This window comes from Equus quagga, chromosome 1 (genome assembly GCF_021613505.1).
Source record: "Equus quagga isolate Etosha38 chromosome 1, UCLA_HA_Equagga_1.0, whole genome shotgun sequence".
NCBI lineage: Eukaryota > Metazoa > Chordata > Mammalia > Perissodactyla > Equidae > Equus > Equus quagga.
The window spans coordinates 172,015,924-172,034,898 of record NC_060267.1 but is presented as its reverse complement, the minus strand read 5'-3'; the positions used below and the strand labels follow the sequence as shown (position 1 = coordinate 172,034,898).

The 18,975-nt window shown below is 41.2% G+C and overlaps 2 protein-coding genes across 7 annotated transcripts in view; one reads left to right on the top strand and one right to left on the bottom strand.

The window, feature by feature from the left end:
• Positions 1 to 2,594: 2,594 nt before the first annotated feature.
• LOC124227260 (disks large-associated protein 5-like) lies at positions 2,595 to 6,607 on the bottom strand. The gene is given in 4 exon segments (XM_046641147.1): positions 2,595 to 2,893; positions 2,896 to 3,258; positions 3,261 to 4,009; positions 4,042 to 6,607. Coding segments are annotated over 4 exon segments (1,935 nt in total). The 5' UTR covers positions 4,566 to 6,607.
• Positions 6,608 to 9,104: 2,497 nt separating this feature from the next.
• The window catches only part of CEP70 (centrosomal protein 70), a 58,957-nt gene continuing 49,086 nt past the window's right edge, over positions 9,105 to 18,975 (top strand). The window contains exons 1-2 of one of the 6 annotated variants that reach the window (XM_046642189.1): positions 9,105 to 9,147; positions 11,003 to 11,105. The gene's annotated coding sequence lies outside the window, so the exon portion shown is untranslated. Of the gene's footprint in view, positions 9,148 to 9,180; positions 9,624 to 9,646; positions 9,943 to 11,002; positions 11,106 to 18,975 lie in introns of those variants that run through there. The other 5 variants (XM_046642203.1, XM_046642197.1, XM_046642179.1 and 2 more) reach the window with 5 other exon arrangements.

The following is an 18,975-nucleotide window of genomic DNA, read 5'->3' as shown; positions in this document are numbered from 1 at the left end:
TTGAAGAAAAATCTGGGCACTGTCTTAGACGCCTGGGGAGCCCCTCTGCCCAGGGGCCCCGGAGTGCAGTGGAGTTCAGCCTCCCCACGAGGTGCACCCCAGTCTGCATCCAGAATAGGCAAGGCAGTCTGAGTCCTCAGCTGGCTTGTTTTGTGCCACTATTTCCTCTTTGGGTATGGTTTCTGGGGTGCCTGGAATTAAGGAACATGCCTGTTTGGGCTGTATTGCCCACCTACTCATTCCCTGGGCCCAGGACATGGGAGACAGGAATAGTCACTTGTTACCAGACAGGATTGTTATGGAAAGAAAGAAAACCTGAACAAAGCACTGTGAGAGATATTGGACTTGAGTATCAAACATACTCCTCCAGGCTGATGCTGCTTTTGACTTTATTTTCCCTCAGATTGCTTCCCAGAAAGTACCTAGTTGCTGCTCTAACCTCTGAAACTGCCTCTCACCAGCTTACTAATAGACATTGGGGATTTATTTTAAGAGAGCAGCTAAAAATGCTTTCATTCATAGGAGTCCAGGTTTTCATTGGGCTTCCTTTTGAAAAGGGAACTGTTAATGGATTGACTGATTTTCTGAACTTACTTTTAAAACAGCCTGAATGAAGATCAAAATAAAAGGAAAAAGTTACATAATCTGATACCTACAGATTTAGAATTTTCCATGTGTCCTTCCAGTGTTGGTCCAGCGTGACTATTGGTTGTGTGTTAGGGAAAGAGGCAGCAGAACTTTAGAAAGGAGCTCAGGGCCCAGGATTCTGGCCTCAGAGGACTGTGTTGGAACCAGTGCCAGTAACCACAGTCTCAGCTGCCGGCCAGGCTGCTGCTGTGCAGGCCTCTCTCCCTCAGCACAAGGAAGCTGTGACTCTATCTACATCAACACAGAAAGTGGAGAAGCAGCGGACCAAGGTGATTTTGTAGAAATTCAAACCAGAAAAGCCTGGCAATTTCAGGAGGAAATAAGTTTTGGTCTGAGTCATCTGGAGAGGGGGGTTTGTAGATACACCCTTAATTAGAGCAGAAAGCCAAAGGAAGGCAGGATAGACACATGTTCCAATTGGGTGAGACTTTTACAATTTGTATCTAGCATATTTTGAGAAATTTTAAAAATATAGAAAAGTGGAGAGAATAATACCCATATTCCCACCACCCAGAATTGACCATCATTAAATATTGCCTCAATAAAAAATTTCATCAGAAGAAAACATTGCAGGTGAAGCCCTATTTGACTTTCAACCCCAACACCATTACTTTCTTCTCCTCCTCAAAGGCCATCATTCTCATGAATTTGGTGTGTTTCCTTCCAAGCCCACTTTCTATAGTTATATAGAAATTGTATACATGAATAAAGGTTCTTGAGCATCATGTATTCCTTCTTTTAAAAATTATTTAAATGTTACCATGAATGGCAACAGGGAATTTGTGTATGAGTGTAAGACAGGATTATAGGGAGCTCATCCTTTGGAATTCACATCACCATCATCATTACATTTATTTGGTATTTGCTCACAGTCTGTTCTGTGTCAGGTGCTGTGGCAGAGAATATAACAGTGAGCAGCACTGATGGTTTTCCCCCACTAGTGAAGTTTACATTCTAGTAGAGGAGGCAGTCACAAAAAACGAGCAAACAGACTGAGTAGGTTGCCTCCAAGATGGCTCCTAGTGATCCCCACTTCCTGTATTCTCATCCTTGTGTAGTCCTCTCCCACATTTTACCAGGGTTGGTCTGTGTGATCAATAGCATAGAGCAGAAGGGATGAAATGTCACTTGCAAGATTAGGTTATAAAAAAGACTTCTGCTTCTCTCATAGGTGGTCACACATTCTCTTGGATTACTCCCTCTATGCAAAGCTGCCAGTCGTGGGGACCCTCAGGCAGCCCAAGGAGAGGCCCACTTGACAAGGAAAGAACTGAGGCCTGCCAACAACCACGTGAGTGAGTTTGGAAGTGAATCCTTCAGTCCCAGTTGAACGTGGAGATGACTGCAGCCTGACCAATAGGTTGACTACAACCTCATGAAAGGTTCTGCCAGACCATCCAGCTAAGCCACTCCTGTATTCCTGACCCACAGAAACTTCAAGATCATGTTTGTTTTAAGCTGCTGTGACTAGGGGTAGTTTGTTACGCATCAATAGATAATTAATACACAGACAGATTAAATAATTGCAAATTGGAATAAGTGCAGACACCAATCCTGTGGAAGAACAGACGCCCATCATGAGAAGTGATATGGTCAAGTGGTTAATGAAATAGGCTTTGGAGCCTGAATGCTGGTTTCAGATGCTGGCTCTGCCACATACTAGCTGTGTGAACTTAGCAAGTCATTTTTTTTTACTTCTATTTTCTAATCTGATCATTTGTAAAATAAAGATAATAACAGTACTTACATTAAGGTTGCTATGAAGAGTCAAAAGTTAGTAAATGGAAGTGCTTAGCCGAGAGCCTGAAACATTTTAAGGGCTCAATTAATATAACTATTGTTATTCTGTATAGATTCTTTTTTTTCCATATTCTTTAACTTTTCAGTATTTGAAGAATACACTACAGCATGGAGAATATGAAGAGAAATGTTTTGCTTTTTTTAATTCACAATTCTTCTGGTTGATTTCCATTAGGAGGCGTTGGAGGTGAAAAGGCAATTAAGTCCCCACCAAAGGAAGTATGTCTGGCATGCTCCTGTCGTCTCCTCTGCACTTGTGTGAAGGGATTGCTGCACCCTGGGCGTGGTGAATCAAGAAGATGGCATTCAGTCATAAGATTTTTATTGTCAAATACTGAGAACGATTTAACGGGACTTTCAATTCTAAAAAATCCAGCGTCAAACACTATTTGATCAACTTCCTTCGGCGCTGCAGAGCCCGCGGCCTCGGCCTGCTCTCCCCGTGCATCCTCTCTCTCACTGCCTTCTTCACAGCAGCGAGGCGACTTCTGGCTGCAATTCTCCCAGCATCGTCCTGTTTTGGTTTACTTGCTATACCCGAAACAACTTTTTTCTGAAAGACTTTTTTGCTTGTATTATTATTGTTTTGCCATTCACACTCCTCCAGTTTGGTCAGATTGTTGAATTTTTGGTTTACATCCCATATCTGAAGGCTAGCCATATCCCAAAAGCCATCCAGGTCTGTACAGGTGGTATCCTTTTCTCCTCGTTTATAGTCACAATTGGCCACCAGTTCTTCAAACTGTTTGAACCTTTCTTTCATAAGGAGTCTTGTTTGACCAACTGCCAGGCGAATGAGGTCTTTGGCCTATCTGGAATGTCCAATTCAAGCTTCCTTTCCCACTCAAGGCAGTGTGAAGTTAGTTTTTCAGTTTCTGACTGGAGAATATTTCTGAAATACAGCACGTGTGGTTGCTGAGATGTCTGATCCTCATTTATTTCAAGTGATGGGACTTCTTTTATTGGAAGGCCATGTAGATTTTCAGTAGTAGTTTCATTTTTCTTTAAGACACGATCTGTGCTCCCGACTGCTAGGGAACGCAAAGGACGGCGAAATTCATCGTAATCTTGATGTGCTGAAGGTTTACATTTCTGTGCCAAAATTTCTTTTGTTGCTTCTAGAGCCTTGTCAACTTCCGTGTTTAAAGAGCTGCAGCTGTAAGCGGGCGTCCACGCAGTGGTTTTTGTGGGCGTCCAAGGTGTTATCTCGTAGCTCTTCAGACCATCTGGAGGCCGAAATACGAAATCTACTGGTGCGAAGGATGGCCTCCCTTTCACTGCTGCAGGATTTGACTTAGGTAACTTTTCCATTTTTGATAAGACTCCATCTGGATCCGTTCCGTTTGTCACATTGGTTTGTGACTCCAAAGTATTTTCTTCACTATCAACTTTAAAGGAAACGACCTTGCCAGGTTTTCTTTCTATCTTTTTGGCAGGCCTTCCTTGATTGGGTACTTTTCTTTCTGTTTCTTTATCACGCGTCGCTCCTGTGGCCGGCGCGGCGGAGGCTGCTTTCGCAGAGGCTGCACCGGCGGAGGCTGCTCCCGCGGTCTGCTTCGCTCTTCAGTCATCAATCGAGTGGTTCTCACGCACGTGGGCGTTGCAGGCTGCCCTGCTGTTTTCTCGGTGGACACTTTCTTTTCAGAAGATTGTCTTTGACCAGATCGGGTTGCTCGAACATCACTCCCATTACCAATCTTTTTTGGGTGGTATTCTGTTATTGCTGAAAGAAAACAAGGCTTGTCAGGTCTATAAAGACCCACTTTAAATACTCCTTGTTGAGCTTTCTCTCTCTGCTCTTTCAATTTTTTAAGTTGCTTTTCCTCCTGGTATTTCTGGAGCATTTGTCTTCGTTGATCACTTAGAACAGATTTCACTGACCTTGGCTTGACACTCATCTCTTCTGGAATAAGCTCCTGAGATGTCTCCTCTAATTCAAGATTTCTACGTTCCAAGGTTGGAATGTTGACATCTTTCAAACCAAAGCGTCTATTTTGTTCATATTCCTTGTGTCTGTTTGCTTTCTGAGATAGAGATTTCCTATGAACAATTTTAATTCTAATCATATCAATACTTAAATCCTTTCTCAGTCGACTGGCAAAATGTGATGAAGCCATCTCTTCTGGAGGATGGAGCCATGGCTGCGGGGGGACAGGTAACTCGTCCTAGAGGAGCCTCCCCTGAGCGGCGGCCAGCTCACCGCTCCTGTAGAGATTCTTGAGCTTTTGTTATTAATATGTTTGCCTGAGCTGTTTGCTTATAGTCTTTCAAAATGGAAAATGAGTACTGAAGGTGATTGCCCCTGTATGAATCTGACTCAGATTTAACAATGTAATTCAACCCTGTATTGAGCACCGACCTGTGCCAGGGACCATGCTGGGTGCTGGAAAAAGTTTAGTGAGATATGATCCATGTCCCCAGGAGTTCAAATTCTCATGGAGGAGGCAGAAACAAATGTATTAGTCTAATAAAGGGTTCTAAGTCTAAAAGACTTGTGAGTTGAAGAATCTTCCAGAATTCATCACCAAATGCCATTCATATTTGGTATACTCTTTGTTGTGGGAAGAAACCTGATAGTTCTGTATCCAGGAGAATATCTGAGAATCAGTTTAGAAGTTTCGATATTAAGAGGTCTGTTTTAGTTGCTAATGAAGGTTATAATTTATACTGGGAAGTCAAAGCACAGAGGACAGCAGTAAGCTGAAAGGAGGAGAGGCTTTGGATCTCAGCTTAACTCTCATTTCCTCAGACAGGCCTCCTCCACACACCACTGTTCTCCTTCCTAGCACTTAGCATAATTTTATGCTCATTTGTGTTTTATATTCCTCTTCCCAACCAGACTAGCAGCTCCACGAGGGCAGAAACCACATCTGGTTTACTCACCACTGTAAACTCCACATCTGGTTCAATCCCTGGTTCATAATGGGTACATGAATGAATGAATGTTAAATGAGTGTTTAGAACCATTAGAATCCTGGTGGGTGGATGAGGCCCAAAGAAAACTCTTGAGACCAATGCAGCAGGATGCTGCGCTAAAGACTGAACTTGAGTGCAGTCTTTTCCTTCTCTAGAAAAAAGAAAGGAAAGGGCTTGGTGGTCCATAGGAAGGGAATTCCTTTGGGGGACAGTGCTACAGAGCTTCCTCCCCTCCAATGGCTACACACAAAATCAGGAGTGATGAGAGGGAGGCTCTGTGGTTAGGAAACAGAAAGCAATCAGCCTTTCTGATTTTCTGTGCTCTTTCTGTGCTCTGAAGATTGTGAAGGATAGTGGTGATCATGCACCTAGCATCCATTGTCTTCTCGCCCCTTCCAGGACTCCAGTTTGACTCAAGTAGCCGTACGTCCACGTTGCAACCCATGTCACTCAAGGAGCACCTACCACACTGCCAGTTCCAATTATGGTAACCCCTTTCCCCTTCTGGAACCCAGGCTTACACCATCCGCACATTTGCCAGGTAGTTACTGATTGGGAGGCAGAGTATGTACCTGTGTGAACTAATTGGCTCAAAAAACCAGGAGGAAAGATTTTAGCTGGAAAAGAAAGCATGTGGTCCTGATTGTTCCTGGTAGACATCTGGCAAATCACTTTAGTATGAATTTGAAACCTACCATGTTTACAGCAGAGCAGAGAGACCGAAAGAAATTGGGTCCTTGATAACTTGAGCCATCAAATTAACCAGCCCCAAAGTCTATGTTGCCTCTGGACTTCCTGTTATGTGAGATTGAAACTGGCTCAATACAAGGTTGACATAAGTGAAGCCATATTGTAGAAAAGAGACTACATTGTAACTTTGAATGACATCTGACTAACCCAGCTGGATTCACATCCTCCAGGAGATCCACCTGCTCTGTAGATTTTATGATCCCTGCTTGTGCATGTATCTCCCAGCTGCGATAAGACGATAACTTCGTTCTTTTGAGTTCCTTAGGAATGTGATGACCCTGGAACAGAGAGTCTGTACTGGTAGTCATCATTCATGAAAACTGAAAGATCTGGTGTGGCAGTTCCCAGTTTGTAATACCAGAGGGTCAACATTCCTAACGCCTCCCCTATAACCCACTGGCCCATATAACCACTTTAAGATTCTGTGCCCTTTCAAATGGTTGTTTTGGACATTAGTTGGCCATCTTCCCTCTTGCTAGCAAGCTGTAATAAAATGCCCTTTCTCTGCCACCATCTTGCCTCTTGACGATTGACTTTTGTCTTGGGGTGAGCAGATCGTGTCCTTTGTGTGGTAACAAGATAATCAATTTATTTATTTTTTAAAGATTGGCACCTGAGCTAACAACTGTTGCCAATCTTCTTTTCTCTTTTTCCTGCTTTTTCTCCCCAAATCCCCTCAGTACATAGTTGTGTATCAGTTGCGGGTCCTTCTAGTTGTGGCATGTGGGACACCGCCTCAACATGGCCTAACGAGCAGTGCCATGTCCGCCCCCAGGATCTGAACCTGCGAAACCCTGGGCCACAGAAGCAGAGTGGGAGAACTTAAGCACTCAGCCACGGGGCTGGCCCCAAGATAATCAATTTCTTGATTGCTTAAGAAGACAGTTTGAATCACGTTTTCTCTTATTTGCTGCCAAAATAATGCTAACTGACCCAATGATGTTTGGTCCTGGCCACAATTAGGGTAGCTACACTCAGAAGAGTGGGTAAGTCACCCTATTCTCCTGGAAAAGGCAACCACTGAGATTCTTTGTGTTTTGAGCATTGAAAATGAAAATCTTCGAGCCATTGCTAGTGTGAATAGCCAGGTATGGAAAAGGCGGGGGCGGGGGGGAGCATGTTTGCATGGGGCAGAAACAGAGATCAAATTCACAGTGGCCCCAGATGCCTGGAAGAAGGCTCAGTATGGTCCTGAAAGTAATGAACCCTAAGAGCTGTGACCCCAAGACCTCCTTGTGAGGGACGGCCATGCCCTCCGTCGAAGATCCCTGTTGGCCACTATGGGACCCGCACCCACACACCTGCATCATTTGATCAATTGGAAAATACAGGTTGTCAACGGCGACACCATGTGGCTGTAAGATGCAATGACAATGGTGGGCAGATGAGAGGTGAGGCCTTCCCTCAGGTGTGTGGAAGTTGGATTTTCCCTTAGGAATTTTTGGATCACTTAACCAGGTATGAGTTTTTGAAAATGGTGGGCAGGGACCCTATTTGTAGATTCTGAATTTTTTAAAGTGCGAAATGAAGATTGAGCTGATTTCCTTTTGTGGGGGAAAAAAAAACAGAGCAGTGATTTTATTAGTATACTGTGGAGCCATTTTTACAGTTTTTACCTATATATCAGGATGCAAGAATATTAGGCTTGAAGACACCCAAACGAAAACGTTCCCATTTTATATCCCCTTTGAAAACTCGTCTATGGTTCCCCATCACCTGGTGGATAAAGTCTCAGTTGCTTACCATACCTCCTAAAGCCTTCTTCTCTGCCTCTCCAATGATGCAACACACTCCTCAGCTTTCTCAGGAAGCCCTCAGTAAGATTCACTATATTTGTAAATACTTTGGGATTTAGGTTTTGGCGGAGGGCAGATATGAGCTGTACCAAAGGGGTCCAGGTTTAATTACCAAAAAAAAAAAAGTGAAGTTTACCGAGCACTTGCGAACTAGTTATTCACTTAGTGCTTTGGAATTATTTAATTTGCACATTAAGTTTTCTCTAAATACCTTTCTTCCCTTTATTGCTGGGGAATTCTTATTCACCATTTAGAATTTTTCTCCTCATGTATCCCTCCAGGTTCGCAGTTGTTGATCTTGGCTGCACTTTGGAATTGTCTGGAAGCTTTACAAACTATCGACGCCTAAGGCCTACCCTGGAGATTCTGATTAATTGGTTTGGGGTCTGGGCATCAAGACTTTTCAGAGCTCCCCAGGTGATTCTCATGTGCAGCCAGGGCTGAGACCCACTGGTCTTGGAAGACTTCAGTGACTGACTTAGGTAATCCTCTTTCTCTTTCCCTTCTCTGCACTGCACACCCTTCTCTGCTCATGCCTATCACTCTGTATCTTAATTTCAGAGTGTGTACCCATTTCCCTAACTATATTTTGAGCATCCCGAGTCAGCCACCTTTGCATTTCTGGAGGCCTGACAGTTCGAGGAGATTTGGAAAATGCTGAATGGGAGGGTAAAAAGTCATCAACACTTATTGGGATCCTCCAAATGCCAGACGCTGAAGCTCAGCCAGGTCTGGAACGCAAAGAACACACTGAGCGGTCCCGCAGCAAGAGCTCGCAGGCAAAGTGTGTGTATGTATATAGAGGGCAGCCTGCGGCGGCCACGTGACCCGGGCCTCCCTTTCACTGATGGCCTCAAACGTGTATTTCTGACGTCTTCTTGGTAGATAAAGTTCCAGGTAGGCGATAAAGCATCCGTGAGACCTGCGCATGTTGAAAGTGCGATGGGAGCGCGCAGGCGCAGACGGCAAAACAACCTCGGCGCGCTCGCGTCTACGTTACGGCAAGCCCCGCCCCCAGCAGCGGAGCCAACCAGAGGGCGCGGGCCGTCCCAGCCTCCCGGCGCGACCCCAGAGCCTCGCTGCCGGCGCTCGGAGGCGGGGCCGAGGCAGGCCCTCGACGCGCTCCGGCTCGATTGGCCGGCCTTCACGGCGCGGTAACGGTCGCGGAGGCGGGGCCGGAGGGGGCGGAGCGGGGCCGGGCTGGGCGCGCTGCTGGCGGAGGCGGCGGCTGAGGAAGGTGAGTGCCGCTCGGGTTCGCAGACTCCCCTGCCAGAGCCCCTCCCTACGGCAGTCCCGGAATCGGCCTCACCTGCGCCCTGCGTGTGGCCAGCCTGACCCTTGTCCGGCCCCGGAGAGGAGCCGTCTGGGACTGACTCGCCAGTGAAAAGTCCCGGGAGACTTTTAGGGACCTGACGAACCTGGTTGAGTCCTGGCTCCCCGGCCTTTGTGATCCTCGGCTCCTCGTTGACCGTCTCCGCGCCCCAGTTTCTTCGTTTGTAGACCGCAGCTGGCATTCTGGCCCTTCGTGGTGGGCGAGGGGGTTAAACGAGGCAGTAAGAGGACGGCTTAGAGTGACGCCTGGCGCGGACTGGATTCTGGATGAGTCGTAGGGAATCACACATGCACGAGGGTTGGCTGGGGCTGCCCAGCTCCGCTTCTCGGGGTCAAGGTGTCCCAGGAGGTTGCCTGGCTAGTCAAGCCTCGGAGAAAGCGGTGGGGGATGCGCGAAGGGGTAGAGGAGTAACCCCTTTCTCCGGTTTATTAGGCTCAATCCAGACGAGGGGGAGAGGGGGGCTCTAACATACACCAAACAGAAAGGGTTTCTACCACCGCTTTATTTTCTAACCGTGATGATATTAAGCACTGTGCAGGCGTTGCCCGTGTTGGTTTCAGTCCTCTGCAGGAGTTTTTTCACTTTTGGTATCCCCAAGTAGCTCCGGGCCGCCGCGCCCCGCCCCGGGGAAGAGGTGCTAACTAGATGGAGTTTGCGCGCGGCTTCTGCTTCCAGGAGGGAGAGGCGCGCTCTGGCCCTGTACGTAACCTGTCCCGAAGCAGAGTGTTTTGCTGGAGATGATGTCCAATCCTAGCTCCAATTCCTTATTTGTGATAGATTCACTTCTTCTTAGGAACATTACGTAGCGTATTGGCGTATTTTTGGAATAGAGCTTTTGCGTTTAATAGACAATAGAGACTTTGAAAGCATTGCATGTTCCATCTAATTCAGGAATGTGACATAGATGCTTTTGAGAAAGCTACTCGTAGATTTCGATGTGACTCACTTGAGAAAGAACAGTTACTGGCCATGCTTTGTTATTTGCAGCTTTTTCCCAAAAAAGTGGTGGAAAATAACTACATTTTAATGTATGGTGCATGTTACAGGGGCTTCAGACCCATAAAGGGCAAGTTACCAAAGCACTCTTGGGAAAACTGGGCAGTGCTGGAAGATGGTATTGTGTTTTGCTTCTCTGCCCTCGGCTTTCTGTACCATGTACAAACCAACTCGTACCCTGCAACCCCTATTCCCACAGTCCTGCTTTAGGTGTGTTATGACACTGATGAAATCTACAGCTTCTGCCTTGGCTTAGGGAAGCATTTAGTCTCTTTCTGTAACATGAAGTTCCAGACCTGTGTCCTGTCACAGCCCGTAGTGGGGAAGAGGCTGCTGCAAACGATTGGCATGTTAATTTCACAGCACGGACCTCTGAAAAGGAGGGCTTGGTTACAGGTGGAATTGAGAGAGTTTTTCTTCCTGCCTTTTGTGTTGAGTGCTGTTTGTCTATCAGAGAGTGCTCCGTTTTAGTACCCTGCAAACAAGAATACTCTACCGTTGAAGCCAGAAGTCAGGATTGGTGATAGATGATGATAGATTTGGACCCCCAGCTCAGTGTTTCCACAAAGCAGGGAGAGGAAGGATAAAGGGAAAGAAGAGAAGGCACCTGGTGGTGAGCACTGGAGTAGCAGTTACTTCAGTTGTCTAGCTTCGGTTCAGGGTTACCTGTCCCACAGACCCCTGCTCTGGAAATAACACAAGGCCGTTCTTCCTAGGAGATTGAACATTAAGATTTTGGTCTGTTTATCTTTTTGAAACCTAGATGAAGATCCAGTTTTGGACGTGAGACTCACTGGCTGATCATTTCATTGAGATCAACTTCAATGACCAGGTGAAAGGTGCAAGAGGAATGTGCTATGACTGAGGTATGTCTGTTGTGACAGATCCTGTCTGGATGTTGGGAGGCCGTGCAAAGGTATTGAATACTCTGCTAGGTACATTATATATATCTCCTTTTGACCTCCTGATAATCCTATCAGGTAGATATTTCAAACTCATTTAAGGAAACTGAAGCCCAAGAGATTAAGTAACTACTTAAGATATCACAGATAGCTATAATCACCGACTATAATCACCACCTCTGTCCCATTGTGTGCCAGCCACTGTTCTATTTGTCCTTTCTATATTAACTCACCTAATCTTCACAAGAACCCTGTGAGCTTAGTGCTTCTGGTAGCCTCGTTTTATGATAAGGAAATTGAGGCATAGAAAGATTAGTACTTTCCTGGCTGTGTGGCGGAGTCCACGATTCCAACCCAGGCAGTTTGGCTACAGAGCTATACCAGCTTTCTTTTGGTTAGTATTTCCTTTTTGTTTTTGTTGTTATTTAACAAAATCTTTTTATTGTAAAATGGATTTTTATTATGAAATCAAATGGAAAAGAACACACATACCAAATGTATAGCTTAACAAGTTATTAAAAGATGATACCACCTGGGTCAGGCCATGCCAGAGCCCCTCCATTGCCCCATCCCAGTCACAGCTACTTCTGTACTCTCATTAGTTGCCATTCTTCTGACTTTTGGAGTAGTTGCCTTATTGTGTTAAAGAAAAAAGTACATCAGAGTTCCAGTTCCTTCATATCCTTGCAAACACTTGGCATAGTCTGTCTTGAGCCATTCAAATTGGCGTGTAGTGGTTTCACATTGTAGATTTTAACTTGCATTTCCTTCATGACTAACAACTTTTAGTGTCTTTTTATGTGTTTCTTTGTCTGTATGTCTTCTTTGATGAAATGTGTATTCAAATTTTGTGCCCCTTTTTAAGCTGGGTTGTTTGCTTTCTTATTAATTGTATTTTGAGAGTTCTTTATGATTTGCACTTATTTTCTCCTAGTCTGTGATTTGGCTTAACATTCTCCTAACAGTATCTTTCAAAGAAAAGTTCTTATTTTTATGAAGCCCAGTTTATCAGTTTGTTCCTTTATGGATCATGCTTTTGATGTTGTATCCAAGAAATTTTTGCCTTATCCAAGGTCACAAAGGTTTTCTCCTATGTTTTTTCTAGACATTTTGTAATTTTAGGTTTTAGATTTATGTCTGTGATTCATTTTGAGCTAATTTTTGTATATGATGTGAGAGGTATGGATCAAAGTCTTTCTTTTTTTTTGCATATGCATATCCAGTTGTACTATTTTTTGAAAAGACTATCCTTTCTTTTCTGAATCGCATTACACGTTTGGTGAAAATTAGTTGTCATGTATGTGTGGGTCTGTTTCTGGACTCTATATTCTGTTTCATTTATCTATTTGTCTATCTTGACAGCAGTGCCATACTGTCGTGATTACTGTAGCTTTGCAAGCCTTGAAATCAGGTAGTGTTAGTCCTCCAACTTTGTCTTTTTCAAAGTATTTTGACTAAGTCCTTTGCGTTTCTTTTCTTTTTTTTTTTTTTTTTTGAGGAAGATTAGCCCTGAGCTAACATCTGCCGCCATTCCTCCTCTTTTTGCTGTGGAAGACTGGCCCTGAGCTAACATCTGTGCCCATCTTCCTCTACTTTATATGTGGAACGCCTACCACAGCATGGCTTCCCTAGTGGTGCTATGTCCGCACCTGGGATCTGAACCGGTGAACCCCAGGCCACCGAAGTGGAATGTGGGCACTTAACTGCTACACCAGTGGGCCGGCCCCCTAAGTCCTTTGCATTTCTGCACAAGTTTTAGAATCAGGGAAGTTTTCCTGAATTACATTTTTTACTATTGGTTCTATTCCGCTGCTTTAGTTTTCTTTTTCAGTTACTCCTATTATCTGTTTGAGCTTCTTTACCTATTTGGCATTTTCTTTCATATATTTTTAATTCTTAAAATTGTTCTCCTTTAACCTCTGTTTCTCTTAAAACATTATCTGTTGTGTTTATTCATTCTTGTGTTTCTTCTTGCTTGCTCTTTATTTCTGAAACAATTATTATTTAAAAAAATTTTTAGGGGCTGGCCCCACGGCAGAGTGATTAAGTTTGCACACTCCACTTCAGTGGCCTGGGTTTGTGAGTTTGGATCCCAGGCACAGACCTACACCACTGGTCAGTTATGCTGTGGCAGTGACCCACATACAAAATAGAGGAAGACTGGCACAGATGTTAGCTCAGGGCTTATCTTCCTCAAGCAAGAAAAAAAAAAGAAGAAGAAGATTGGCAGTGGATTTAGCTCAGGGTGAATCCTCCTCAACAACAGTAACAAAAAACCAAAACAAACAAACAAAATTTTTAATTCTTTCCTGGGTTCTATTACCTCATTTCCAAGTTTTTCTAATTCTGGCTTATGTTGTTTTTTCATATCTTATAGAATTTTCCTAGTATACTTTAACTTATTTTAAAACAGTGGGTTATAGTTCTGATCTGTTTTGTGGGCTCATATCTGGCATGTTTGTCTTGTCTATAGGGATGTTATTCTCTTCTTTTATATTAACTTTTGTTTGACTTAGATCGCAAAGCTTTTTTTGTTCATTTTTATGTGAATTTTTTTTGTGAATTTTTTTCAATGTAACAGCTTTATCGAGATATAATTCACATGCCACACAATTCACCCATTTAAAGGGTACAGTTCAGTGTTTTTTGGTCTATTCACGGTTGTACAACCATTGCCACAATCAAATTTAGAATGTTTTCTTAACCCTGAAAGAAACCCCATACCCATTTGCCATCACTCCCAGTTTCCTTCTTATTCCTCCCCCTGCCCACTCCCAGTCCTAGCCGACTACTAATGTGCTTTCCTTATCTCTAGATTTGAGGATGTGGCTATTTTTGCCATTGATCTACTCATATCTCCTTTTAAAGGACTGGTATGAAATATACTATTCTCTGAGCAAGAGAGCACTGGTCTCCTTGAATATATGATTTAAATTGTACTTCTCTCATATCTAAGACTTTATTTGAAATAGCCGTCTTCCATCAGAACCTCAGTGGAGGAGACCTCTGTTACTGGAAGTTTGTCTAGGCATAGGCAGCTGGCCTCAACCAGGGAAATTCTGACTTTAAATTTCATATAAAAGCTTCAGTAACTTGTAGGTTAAGAAAAGTTCAACCATGTGTTTCTCCTATTCCTTTTCTTTTCCCTCTGCTCTTCTCCATCTGCAAATAGAACCATGAGTGTTGGAATGTTGCAAGCAAAAATAAATGATACTCCCATAGTAAATCTGTTCCAAGCAAAAGCAGAAAGTGCCAAGGAATCTCATGGACGAACCTCTTCTCAATGATTTTCAGCTGAATTTTTACAGGCCCAGGAGATTAGGATGGTTAAACTTTGGATAAATGCTCTTGGCTTTTTATTCACTTATAGACTAACCCTCAGTTCTTTTGAGGTTCAACCATCAGCACTTTTCCCCCCAACTTTTTGAATTGTGGTAAAATACACAAACTTAAAATTTACCATCTTAACCATTTTAAGTATACCGTTCAGTGATACTAAATACATTCATAATGTGCTAACATCACCACTATCCATCTACAGAACTCTTTTCATCTTGTAAAACTGAAGCTCTATACCCATTAAACAATAACTCACCTTTCCCTCAAGGTTCTGGCAACCACAATTCTACTTTCTGTCTCTATGATTTTATTACTGTAAGTATCTCTTCTAAGTGGAATCATAAAACATTTTTCTTTTTGTGACTGAAGATCCTTAAGGTTCACCCATGGTGTAGCATGTTGCAAAATTTCTTTCCTGTTTAGGGCTGAATAATATTCCATTGTATGGATAATACCACATTTTACTTATCCATTCATCTGTCAATGGACACTTGGGTTGTTTCCACATTTTAGCTATTGTGAATAGTGCCGCTATGGACATGGTTGTATAAATATCTGTTTGAGACCTTTCTTTCACTTCTTTTGAGTAGATACCCAGAAGTAGAATGGCTGGATCATATGGTAATTATATGTTTAAGTTTTTGAAAAACCACCATGCTGTTTTTCACAGCAACTGTACCATTTTACATTCCCGCCAACAGTGTGTAAGTGTTCCAATTTCTCCACATTCTCGCCACTACTTGTTACTTTCTGTTTTTTTGATAGTAGCCATCCTAATGGCTGTGAAGTGGTATCTTACTGTAGTTTTGATTTGCATTTACCTAATGGATAGAGATGTTGAACATCTTTCATGTGTTTATTGGCCATTTGTATATCTTCTTTAGAGAAATGTCTATTTAAGTTCTTTGTCCATTTTTTAATCAGGTTGTTTTTTTGCTGTTGAGTTTTAGGAGTTCTATATATATTCTGGATATTAATCCCTTATCAGATATATGATTTGCAAGTATTTTCTCCCATTCTGTGGGTTGCCTTTTTACTCTGTTGATAGTCTTTTGATGCACAAAAATTTTAAATTTTCATGAAGTCCAATTTGTCTGCTTTTTCTTTTGTTGCCTGTGCTTTTGGTGTCATAGCCCAGAAACATCCAGTGTTTTATAGTTTTGGCTTCTACGTTTAGGTCTTTGATCCATTTTGAGTTAGTTTTTGTATATGGTGTTAGATGTGAGGGTCCAATTTCATTCTCTTTCTGGTTTTCCTGGCACCATTTGTTAAGGACACTGTTCTCTCCCTATTGAATATATGCGGGGAATTATTTCTGGGCTCTCTGTTCTATTCCACTGATCTATATGTCTCTATGCCAGTTCCACACTGTTTTGATTTATGTAGCTTTGCAGTGAGTTGCGAAATCAGGAAGTATGGGTCCTCCAGCTTTGTTCTTTTTCAAGATTGTCTTGGCTATTTGAGGTCCTTTGAGATTCCCTATATATTTTAGAATGGGTTTTCTATTTCTGCAAAAAATGTCCTTGGGATTTTGATAGGAATTGAATTGAATCTGTAGATTGCTTTGTGTAGTATTGGCATCTTAATATTAAGTCTTATAATTCATGTACATAAGATGTGTTTCCATTTATTTATGTCTTTTTAATTTCTTTGAGCAGTAGTTTGTAGTTTTCCTTATACAAGTCTTCCACTTTCTTGGTTGAGTTTATTCCTAACTATTTTATTCTTTTGGATGCTATTGTAAATGGAACTGTTGTCTTAATTTCCTTTTTAGATTGTTCATTGTTAGTGTATAGAAATGCAACTGATTTTTGTGTGTTGACTTTGTATCCTGCTACTTTATTGAATTCATTTATTAGTTCTAACAGGTATTTTTGTGGACTCTTTAGAGTTTTCTATATGTAAGATCATATCATCTGTAAAGAGAGACAATTTTATCTCCCTTTCCAATTCAGATGTCTTTTATTTCTCTTTCTTGCTTATTTGCGTTGGCTAGAATTTCTAGTACTGTGTGGAACAGAAGTGGCAAACGTGGACATCCTTGCCTTGTTCCTGATTTTAGAGGAAAAGCTTTCAGTCTTTCATCATTGAGTATGATGCTCACGGTGGGTTTTTCATATATGGCCTTTATTACGTTGAGATAGTTTCTTTTTATTCCTAATTTGTTGAGTGTTTTTTTATCATGAAAGGGTATTAAATTTTGTCAAATCCTTTTTCTGCATCAATTGAAATGATCATGTAGTTTTTTCCCTTTCATTCTATTAATGTAGCGTATTACATTGATTGCTTTACATATGTTGAACTATTTTTACCTTCCAGGAATGACTCCCACTTGGTTGTGGTGTATAATCCTTTTAATATGCTGCTAAATTTGGTTTACTTGTATTTTGTTAAGGATTTTTACATCAGTATTCGTGAGTAATATTGGTCTTTGGTTTTCTTGTATTGTCTTTGTCTGGCTTTGGTATTAGGATCGCTAAAAATTAGTTGGGAAGTGTTCCTTCCTCTTTAATGTTTTGGAAAAGTTTGGAAAAAAAATGTTTTTTGGAAAAGTTTGGATGGATTGGTATTAGTTTTTTAAATGTTTGGTAGAATTCCTCAGTGAAGCCTCTAGGTCCAAGGCTTTTCTTTCTTGGGAGATTTTTTTGTTACTGATTCAATCTTCTTACTAGTTACAGGTCTGTTCAGATTTCCTATTTCTTTGTGATTTAGTCGTGGTAGGTTTTGTGTTTCTAGGAATTTGTCCATTTCATCTTGGTTATCTAATTTGTTGGCATTCAACTGTTCATAGTACTGTCTTATGCTTTTTATTTCTGTATAATTGGTAGTAATGTCCTCACTTTTTTTAGCAATTTGAGTCCTCTTTCTTTTCTAAATGTTTGTCAATTCTGTCTTTTCAAATAACTAACTTTTTATTTTATTGATTTTTCTTTATTGCTTTTCTATTCTGTATTTCCTTTATCTCTGCTCTAATCTTTACTGTTTCCTTTCTTTTGCTAGCTTTGGGTTTAGTTTATTCTTCTTTTTCTAGTTCCTTAAGTTGTAAAGTTAGGTTGTTAACTTGAGATCTTTCATGTTTTCCAAGGTGAATGTTTATAACTATAAATTTCCCCCTTAGCACTGCTTTCACTATGTCCCATAAGTTTTGGTCTGTTGTGTTTTTGTTTTCAGTAATCTCTAAGTATTTTCTAATTTCCCTTGTGATTTCTTCTTTCATCCATTGGCTGTTAAGAGTGTCCTGCTTAATTTCTACAAATTTATGAATTTTCTAGTTTTACTTCTATTATTGATTTCTAACTTCATCCCATTGTGGCCAGAGAATATACGTTGTATGATATCTATCTTTTAAAATCTGTTGTAACTTAATTTGAGGCCCTAACGTGGTCTATCCTGGAAAATGTCTCATGCGCACTTGACAAGACTGTTGGGTAGAGTGTTCTATAAAAATCTATTAGCTCTGGTTGGTTTATTGTGTTGTCCAAGTCCTCCCTTTCATTGTTTGTCTTCTGTCTGGTGGTTCTATCCATTATTGAGAGTGGGGTATTAAAGCCTCCAACTATTATTGTAGAACTATGTCAATTCTGTCACTTTTTGCTTCGTTTGTTTTGATGGCCTGTTATTAAGTAAATAAATGTTTATAATTATTATATATTCTTGATGTATTGAACCTTTTATTAATATGTAATGTCCTTCTTTGTCTCTTGTAACCTTTTTTGGTTTAAAGTCTGTTTTGTCTGATATTAGTATAGCCACCCTTGCTCTCTTTTGGTTATTATTTACATGGAAAATCTTTTAACATCCTTTCACTTTCAGCCTCTTTGTGTCTTTAGATTTAAAGTGAGTTTGTTTTAGACAGCATGTATTTGGATATTTTTTTATTCATTCTGCCAATCTGTCAAGAGTTTAATCCATTTACATTTAAATGCTGATAAGAAGGGACTTATTTCTGTCATTTTTCTATTTTTCATATTGTCTTATAGTTTTCTTGGTTCCTCATTTCCTGTTACTGTCTTCTTTTGTGTTTAGTTGATTTTTTTGTAGTTTAAATGTTTAAATTCCTTTCATTTCTTTTTGTATATATTCTAGTAACTATTTTCTTTGTGGTTACCATGGGGATTACATTTAACATCCTAAAATTATAACACTCTAATTTGAATTTGTAACGGCTTAACTTAAATAACATCAGAAACCGTCCCTTTACAGCTCCATCTCCACCTCTTTTCGTTGTTGGTGTCACACAATTACATCTTTATACATGTGTGCCCCAAACCATAAACTAATAATTCTTTTAAATCCATTTAGTCTCCTAAATTATGTAGAAAATGAGATGTGACATTGCAAAGCAAAGTTACAGTAATATTCACTTTTAGACTAATGATTGTTTTTAAAAAAATTCTCTCTCTTAAATCGTGTAGAAAACAAAAAGTGGAGTTACAAACCATTGTTATAATAATATTAACTTATACACCCGAAAAAAATAAAAATTAAAAAAAAA